General features: G+C 43.9%; 1 protein-coding gene across 1 annotated transcript; it reads left to right on the forward strand.

Moving 5' to 3' along the window:
• Positions 1–36: 36 nt before the first annotated feature.
• On the forward strand, positions 37–8,989 carry STRADA (STE20-related kinase adaptor alpha). The gene is given in 13 exon segments (XM_009867116.1): positions 37–86; positions 1,234–1,291; positions 2,117–2,145; positions 5,319–5,421; positions 5,935–6,056; positions 6,187–6,295; positions 6,426–6,549; positions 7,147–7,318; positions 7,440–7,544; positions 7,665–7,723; positions 7,725–7,889; positions 8,006–8,048; positions 8,668–8,989. Coding segments are annotated over 13 exon segments (1,278 nt in total). The 5' UTR covers positions 37–50; the 3' UTR covers positions 8,821–8,989.
• The last annotated feature ends 659 nt before the right edge of the window (positions 8,990–9,648 follow it).

Raw genomic sequence — 9,648 nt, forward strand, 5'->3', positions numbered from 1 at the left:
TGTCGTGCCCGCAGGTTTCCCGTCCTTCCGGTAACACAACGGCGGATTCCATGTCTTTTCTTGTAAGTAAACCCGAACGGATTAGGGTGAGTGTTGAAAAACCTTCCCGTTTCCCTGCGCCGCCGGTGTGTGTCGGTAGAGCTTGCCTGGCGCTTGCCTGTCCGGGAAAGCACCCGAAAGGCTCCGTAACACGGGATCTCCGTGGGCCCGCCTGAAAATAAGAAACACAAACACCCGAAGCAGCTGCTTCCCTGCGAGGGGCCGGTAGCGGGTGTCACAATTCAGGAATTTTTCTAATAAACTTCACCCGAGAGGCGAAACGCAACAGCTTTGTTGGATTCTGCGCTTTTGAGTTCTGAAGCGTGATGTGAGAAAACCGCTTAAATTGCTACCAACACCGCCCTCAAAGGGCCTGGTTCCGTAAGAGCTTTCAAGTCATCACCCAGAGAGACTTTTGGTGCTTTCTAGGATGAGCTTCCCTTGCTCTAAGCAGTATAAGCTATTCTTAAAGTTACTTTACCGAGCAGGCTATTTATTAATTTACAATTCTAACCTGGGAGTGTTTGTGGTTGTTTATTTAATGCTAACTTCGCGATCAGCGCTCTGCAAGGCTAAAATTCCATGTTCTGTTGTGTGTTATGTGTGTTTGTAGATATATTTTTTTTTTCTTTGAAACACAGAGTTGAATAGAGCAGTAGAAATATGTCTCTGCACAACCTAAGGCTGTGAATCTGTGAGTTCTGGAAGAGAACAGTAGCTTTAAAACATTTCTATTTTAAGTTTGCATACCGTCAGTATAGTAACATGCAGTAAATATAGCCAAAGTACCCAAAGTCTCTAAGACTGTAAATAGTTAAAGCTTTTTTTTACACCCGGACAAACAAGTTTTATTTGCTTCTCCAAGGGAGCTGTGGCATGCTTATGATTTTTGCTGTACGCGTATGTATGAAGGTTCTTGTTTGAATGATCTAAAATTACGTGAACTTTATTGCAAGTGCCTGCTGGGCAGGAAAACCAGCAGCACTGGGTGGTTGCTGGGTGTGTGCCATCGTAGGGGCACGACAAGAGAATTATCCTTGTCCAAAGTGAGGACGTCACTGCGATATTGCAGATCACAGTGGAATCCTCGAAGTGTTACGATTTTCTTACATTTTTTGTGGGGGAGGGAGAAAAGAAACTTGTTTCTGGGTGGAATACCTAATTACCTGGGCCTTGTTGTTTTTTTTCTTTCAGCGGTGGGTGTCTGAGAAGTTCATTGTTGAAGGCTTAAGAGAGTTCGAACTGTTTGGAGGTAAGTTTTCCCTCATTATTTTAGCTGTCAGGTCTCTTAATTTGGTTGCAGATACGTATCGTAGCAGTAAAAGAGACTAATAAATCAGTCGGTAGCATCAGATCTGGTTATTCAAGCTGGCTAACTGTGTAAAGTGAATATGGAAGTGCCCAAGATCTAGCAAGTTATTAGGAAATCAAGTACTATTTTCAGACCCTGCATTCTCTTTTTCGTAGCATAACCACTTTCTTTCCTATGCAAAAGATAGATTTGGGGTTTGGGAAGGTTAATTGTAATTTTTCTGAGTGGAAATGGATTTTGAAACTCTGATGAGAGTTCCCCAGAGTGCCTGCAGGAGAGCCGATTGCTTTCTGTTCTGCTTTGTGCATAACGAACAGAATTGCCCGCTGGGATGCAGAATTCCTGCTCAGTGACATGGAAAGCAGTCGGAGCAGAGGAGAGATGTCTAGATCCTGAGCTTTCAGGTGGAGTGGGAGATTTTTCCCTGCTTCACATAAACTTCAGATAGTTTCCTCCATATTTAAGTGACGTAGATAGTTCATGTTTGAATGTGTTTAGAAGTATAACACAAAAAATCATCACCTTATATTTAGGTTGAATGTATGAACAGTAGCACTACCTGAATCTCTTTAAATCCCTTACGTGTACTACAGTTGGATTATTTCTAGTGCTGCAGCCTTATGTGTAAATTAAATGCCTTTGTCTAAAAAAAACATACTTGGTTTCGAAAAGTATCATGCGGGCTATTGACTCAGTTGTCCAACTCTATTTTTAATGGGTTTCTGCTGAACACAACATGGTGAACAATTAATTTCTTTACTCCAGAGCAGCCTCCGGGTGACTCTCGGAGAAAAGTAAGTGACCTTTGCAGGCTGTGGTGCTGTGGTTCATTGCATGGAGATTATTCCTTGTGGAAGTTTGGTTTTTTTTTTTTCTTTTTATCTTAGTTATATCCTTCATCTCTATATTTAGCTCTACAAGTGTGAAAACAGGTTTCACCCTGGAGTGGAGATTTTGGTGTGTGGTTTTCAAACTGGATGTGAAAACTCAAAACTCGAAACTTAAATTTCTTGGATTTGGATTTGTGTCATCGTTCCTCCAGCCTCCCAGTGGTCTCTTTTTTTTGAGATGATTTAGATTGGATTCTTCAGAGATGCAGCTTATGATAGAATATGTTCGTCTAAATGATTTCGCACCTACCCACAGCGTATTGAAACATTTCTGTGCGCAGGTGTTGCTCTAGTTTAAGCTAATCACAAACATGAATTAAGTGTGATTTGATTATAACTGTGTCAGTTCAGGCTGCTTATAACTGATTTTTGTGCCAGTGTCTGTAGTTTACTGGCACAAACAAATCCGAAAATATGAGATACATATGGAATGTTTTGTATTAAGTAAATTTACCCCTTTTGATTTATTTTTTTTAAAGCTTTTAAAATATGTTACGCGTTTGCTGGACTGGAAGCAAATTGAGATGAGCATCTGTTTTGGTTTTGTCACAGTATTCACTTGGGGCTTGGGCACCTCTGCAGTGGTATTGCTGACTCCGTTTTGATTTCTGCATCTAAATAAAAGCTTCCTTTTTCCAGCAGGGCTACAGAAGAAATAAATAGTAATCATAGAGTAGTAAATAATTTTGGGAGAGGGATGGGAGCAAAATCTGTGTTGCTCATGGTGAAAGGCAGCGAGGGAATGAGGAGGTGGAGGGGAAGGCAGCAGAACAAAAGCAACATTCCCTCTTCCTAATCCGGGTGAATGTCACTTGACAAACGGGGATCCTTGCTAACATCACATAACTGGTTTTCATGTGGCATTTAGCACAGTAGCTACCTTTCAAAGATTAATTTGCTTCAATCTATCTCAAATTAAAATCAGATCAACAGCCTGGAAAGCTAGCTCTTAATGAATGTGGGGCCCTAAAGCCAGCCGTATGTGACTTCATTTTGCAGCTGCTTTTGCTTTTGACCATACACCAAAAGTTGTCCTGTGTGAAACCACCGAGGAGCTTTTTTTTGCGGTATTTCATAAATGACATTTCAGTTTAACCTTTCTTTGTTTTTTTTAACAAAAAACCTCTTGTGTGATGTTGATAAATTTCTGGTAGAGCTCCTTTTGCATTAACTCTCAGTTATTGGTCACTGCTAACACGAAGAGAGGTGAGTGAAGACCTTGGGCGTACTCAAAAAGGGAACTCACAGTATTTTTCCATTACTGTTGAAGCAGCCCACACCATTAATAGGATTAAATTTCTTCAGTCTTTTGCATCTGTTTTGTTGGCTTATGCTATATCTGGAGTAGACTTTAATAAACCACTTACATCTCGCTCTGTGTTTCACCAGCTGTCATTGCTCCATAACGCTGCTTGTCAGAGCCTCCCGCTTTCAGTTCCTTGGTGGTGCCTTTCTGCTTCAGAGGTTTCCATCTGCCTGTGTGTCTCTCCTGGCAATCTGGCTGTTGACAGGACCATGTGAAATTGCTGGAAGAAGTAACGAAAGATACAAGTGAGATGAGAATTGACAGGCGTCTTTAACCGAAGTTTGCAATCGTGAAGGGGAAGTTGCTGCCTGTTCTGAGCTGAGCAGCAGCGCTATGCAGTGTTAGGATGAGTTAAAAAAAGGGAATTGGGACTGCTGAGGTCTCAGGGGTTAGCTGAAATGGGACTGAGTTGTTGTGCTGGAGTTGTGTGAGCTGAAATTGTTCCCTAGCACTGTTCACCAATCTTTTTTTCTTTTATCTTACCAGGAAAATATACATTTTTTTTTTTGTTACAGGTAGGCAGAGAGAGGTAAATGCTGTTCAGAGTCAGTTGAAATGGTGTAACTTGGGAAGCCTGACTGCTGGCTTACTCCCCAAATATACTTGGGGACACAACGATAATTTACAGCAAATTCCCGTCTGTGCTCATGGCACTACATTTACGCTGGACTGAGGGTAGAACAGCAAGTTCTTTGTTTTTCAGCCATCACCGTGTTGTTTCCATCTTTCAGTGATGGAAAAAAGAGTATTTGCTGTCACTCTAGGAAAACACACGAGCCTTTTCTGCTTCGTGTACCGTGAGAAAAGGTCTGATAAAGGGCATTTGCAGTTAGTGAAGAATGAGGTGGAAAAAATGAGCCGGAGTTCCAAATGTCAGGAGGAGTTAATGTGCTGGAAATTGGAGATAACTAAATCTGATCTTGGACACCAAATAAATTTGGATCCCCATTAGGATGTTCTCCTGGTGACTTTGGAAATTCGAGAGAGTTGGAAGGTACAGCGGAACTTGCGAGAACATTGAAGTTTGTCTGCTGCAAAGTCCTGCTTGGAAAGGTTTATGTGCACGTAAATAAAGCAGATAACTTTATGTCAGATGTAGTGAAGAAAAGCTGACAGGCTTGGGAGTCCTGCTTTTTATTTTTTATTTTTTTCTTTTCTATAAGCACTAACGCTTTGCAGTTAAGTTTTTGGCTTTCATTTGGAGCTTCTCTTTTCACGTGTGTCTGATCTCCACATGTTGGGCGAAGTTAGTCCATCGTTTCTGTGGTGCAGGTAAGCAGCTGTGGCTGCACTGGTCTTATTGCAGACGAGCAGCTGAAAACCAGAAGCCCCAGCATCAGGCAGGGCTGCTGCCCGCTGCAGTGCAGAGAAATGCTATAAAAAAAGTTTTCCTTGGGCCTTCACTCAGGCACCAGGATGGTGGCACAGAGGTTTGTGACTAATGGCAGAAAGGTAGTTCCTACAAAGCAGTGCTTAAGCTCTACTGGGGAACTGGCTTTATCCAAATAGTCCTAAACAAATTCTAGCTTACAGTAATTAAGAACTTTGCTGTTACGGTTACGTGGTTGGAAACACAGATGTCTGGATCTTCTGAAATGAGGCATCTCCTGGATTTCAATTGATAAATAACTATTTGCAATTACTTTAACAGCAGTCTCTTCTATATTCAGTACTGCCTTTTTATTTTGAGATGTATGATAAGGAGCAGATGATTTTTCCAGCACACGATCTGTACTTCTTTTGACCTGACTTAATTTTTTTTCTTTCCTAGACAAATGAGGCAAGCTCCGAGTCGATAGCTTCTTCCCCTAAAAGGGACACCATGAGCAACTTCCTACCGGACAGCAGCTGTTATGAGTTGCTCACTATCATAGGTAATCCTGCCAGTGGGCTGGAGGATTAGAAGTCTGCTTTACATAGAAAATAACTTCCACAAAATTTGTTGGCCTTTTCTTGATTGCTTGCTTGGTGCCTGTCTTCCGTGGGTTTAAAAGCGCTTTGATAAAAAATCAGATGCCAGTCCTAAAGGGTTTTGACTGGGAGAGGCGTGTGGTGGGTTAATGACCCTGAGTGTGAAGTACAAAGTCAGCAGGAGCAGACTGACACCCGTCTCTGTCCTTGGTGGGGCTGTGGCCCAATAATTCTGTTTCTCCCCCAGTTCTGAACTTGAAAGACAGGCTGGTGTTACTGGCTAGGAGGATTTCTCTCCATGGGACACGTGCCAGGGAAGGTGGTGTCTGACAGAATGATGATTCTTTTTCACAAGGCTAAAAATAGTTTCAGTAAATGAATATAAAGATTATTTAAGGGTCAAGGACTAGAGGAGTTCTCCAGAGATGTGTGGTTCCAGAAGTGCTGCTGAAGCTTTTTAATATCTTTCCTCTCAGGCAGAGGCTTTGAAGACTTGATGGTTGTGAACCTGGCCAGGTATAAACCCACAGGAGAGTACGTCACAGTCAGAAGAGTGAACCTGGAGGCTTGCACAAACGAAATGGTCACATTCTTGCAGGTAAGGCAAAGCCACTGATAGCACAGTGCAGATTTAGGAGAGGACAGACAGCAAGAATGGCGCTTATCAATACTGTATTTGTATTTCTGCATTTCCTAAATTGAATCAAAATACCCTCTTTTTATTTTAGGGGGAACTGCATGTTTCGAAGCTATTCAACCACCCTAACATCGTGCCATACAAAGCAACTTTCATAGCTGACAACGAGCTGTGGGTAGTGACGTCTTTCATGGCCTATGGTAGGTGGAGAGGGAACACCTTTGTCTGACTGTCACATTCTGTGAAGTGAAATTTAAGTAATGAAGTATCCTTATGTTTGTTTGTGGTTTTTTTTTCAGACCAGCTAAGAGGTGTTTTGTTTCTTTTTAGGCTCTGCAAAAGATTTAATCTGTACCCATTTTATGGATGGGATGAGTGAACTGGCTATTGCATATATCCTCCAAGGCGTATTGAAAGCACTTGACTACATCCACCACATGGGCTATGTACATAGGTATATTAAAAAAGAAAAAAGTGATCCACTTTCCTTCCATTGGAAGTTCTCAGAAGTAACTGCTCATCCTTAGAGCAGAGCGGAGAGCTGAAGAGATGCAGAATGCATTATCGAGTTTTGTGTTACTTTGCTGTTAGAGCAAATCAGTTCGATACTCATGGGAAGTTTTATCACTGATCATACTAAACTGCGTGTAAGTGGCACAAACTTAAAAGACCACTGTGTATCTAAAATCACAACCGCAGCTCGTGTTGCCAGGCTGACTTGTTAAGGCTCTGTTCAGATGCTAGTGATAGTCTCCAGACTGAGACTGATGGTGGTGGTGGGATTTGCCCTGTTACTGTTGAAGGTCCTGGGCCCCTAACCTGTCTCTTAGCATATTTTTCTTCTTCTCTGATAAATATTCTGTTGTGAGATAGGCTTAAAGTTCTACGTTAATAGTGGTTACTACTTTTCTTATATATACTGTGAAAGAAATTCAGCTTACCTGTGCCTGCCTTAAATCCTTTGCAGTGCCCTTCTGTGCTAACAGTCTTCCCGGGATGCTGTTGAGGTTTTACTGATGGTTTACTTTTTTCTTTTTTTAAATTTTTTTAGGAGTGTTAAAGCCAGCCATATCCTGATCTCTGTAGACGGGAAGGTGTACCTCTCTGGCCTGCGAAGTAACCTCAGCATGATCAACCACGGGCAGCGGCTCAAAGTCGTCCATGATTTTCCCAAATACAGCATCAAAGTCTTGCCTTGGCTCAGTCCTGAAGTCTTGCAGCAGGTGTGTTTAAAAAGAACAAACTTAGGTTTGAGTGTTACATGGTACCTCTGTGTAATTTTCTGAGTTCTTAGGGCAAGTCAGTCAGTCCACAAGGCTAATACTTCTTTTCCTTTTCATCTAGAATCTCCAGGGTTACGACGCCAAATCTGACATTTACAGTGTAGGGATAACAGCCTGCGAGCTGGCAAATGGCCACGTACCATTTAAAGACATGCCTTCTACCCAGGTAAGGTTTAGAGCTGTTCCTTTTTCACCCTGACACACGGATGCTGTGTCTACCTGAGTGAGAAATCTTAACTGTCTAGTCTTCCTGTGTGTGATGTTGCTCATGGCCCTTCTCTTCCAGATGCTCTTGGAAAAGCTGAATGGAACTGTGCCCTGCCTGCTGGACACCACCACAATTCCTGAAAACCTCCCGATCCAGCGCGAACTGTGGGATGGGCGAGAGCATGGCTATTAGCAACGTGAGAGCGGCCAACGGAGAGCTGGCCCTGCACCCTTATCTTCGGACCTTCTCCACCTACTTCCATAACTTTGTAGAGCAGTGCCTCCAGCGGAACCCCGATTTCAGGTAACGCCAGGGGAAAGCTGCTCTTCACAGATCCACACTGTTCTGGGGTTGATTAAGCTGTGAGAGCCAGCAGAGGTTCTTCAAAGGTTTCTTTCTTTTCTAACTCCTCTCTACAGGCCGAGCGCAGCCACTCTGCTTAATCATCCCTTTTTCAAGCAGGTAAGAAACTCATCTAATCTGCAGATAAAGAATAGCGGCTTTTTTCTAGCTGTTGTCTTGCTGTGTCTCTGAACCTAGGGGTGGGAACGTCAAGTTGTTGAGTCTTCTGTGATGTGAAAGGATTAAGTTAGTCTGGTGACTAGTAGTGCAACTTGGCGATCCTCACCTTTCCCTGGGAGGTGGCTGGGCTGTTCTCAAGGCATCGAAGCAGAGGATGTAAATCTGCCTGTCCTGTATGCCCAGAATTTTTCACGAGTACTGGGACAAGGCAGTCCTGACTTGATCCTTACTGACCCCAAACCCAAGTGCCCTGTGCGGAGCAGGCTGGCGAGCTCCAGCCCAGGCCTGGGAAGAGGCAGCAGCTCTTGTGCCCCTGAGATGATTTGTCTGGCTTGCTCTGAGCTGAGGGTTAGGGTGAGGCATCACGGATGGGAGTGTCAGGACTGTAGCACCCCAGTGCTGTCGAAAGGGCCGCATGTGAAGCGCTTTCTTGTTAAGAGATCCTGTGCACTGCTGCGCGGGTGAGAGGGTAATGGTGTAACCACACGTTGTTCTCTTCATCTGTGGTGGACAACCATGTGGGAACATTCCAGCACACAGTTCTCTCCTTTCTGTGCAGCTCAAGCGCCGTGCTTCCGAAGCGCTCCCTGAACTTCTGCGCCCCGTCACCCCCATCACCAATTTTGAAGGAACGCGGCCCCAGGACCCCAGTGGCATTTTTGGGCTGGTGTCAAACCTGGAGCAGCTGGAAGTGGATGACTGGGAATTCTAGAAAAAACGGGGACTGTACCTACTTCTGGAGGAGTTTTCTGGACATTGTAATTTATTGGTCCTGTTCATAAAAAGTGGTGAATGTTACGCAAGGAAGAGTTTACAGGTCCTGGGGAAGGAACTTCAACTGCCTGTTCACTTTAGTAGTAGCCTGGAAACATGCACAGACCCAAGCTGGAAAAGGAGGAAGCCCGAAGAGCTGTAGAGTTTTCTAAATGGCGCAGTGCCCAAAGCTCCAGTTGTTGCAGCAGAGCACTGGTAGATCGTTCAAATGGGTTGAGTGAATCTGTTTAGTCTCTTGTTTTTGTAAAAATTGCTGGCTTTCTCCTACCACAGTTGAAGGCTGCATGTCCCTGCCCTGTTTTTTAATCTTTTAAGGGTGCCTTGGAGTTAAGGGGAGGCAGGTAGCTCTTAGTTATGGGCATTCTCTTAGAGCTACTCAGATTACTGTTACAGTGTTGGCAGTTTTTGATGGTGGGGGAGAAAAAGGGATTACGTTCTTTAAATTTAGTCATTGCTTTGTGATGGAAAATGGGAGATTGAAGACAACCCCGTTCTGGGCACGCTCACTGCACTGGGCATTCCTCGGCAGCACTGGATTCTCTTCCAGTTCTGGAGAGAGCTTGTGAAGTGATCCTCACCCTTGCTGCTGAGCACTGTGAACCCCAGGTCAGACGGGGTATTCCAGCCTCTCCTCCATGGCTGCCCGGATCACCAAAGCAAGTGTGTACACTTGTGCAACGCACCAGCGTTTTTAGCCCCCTCAGCGTGTTTAGTTGAGCCTCCTGTTAGCTGGGTTGGTCTCACAGTGTGTAACTCATACCCAGCT

This window comes from Apaloderma vittatum, unplaced genomic scaffold, assembly GCF_000703405.1.
Source record: "Apaloderma vittatum isolate BGI_N311 unplaced genomic scaffold, ASM70340v1 scaffold15673, whole genome shotgun sequence".
NCBI lineage: Eukaryota > Metazoa > Chordata > Aves > Trogoniformes > Trogonidae > Apaloderma > Apaloderma vittatum.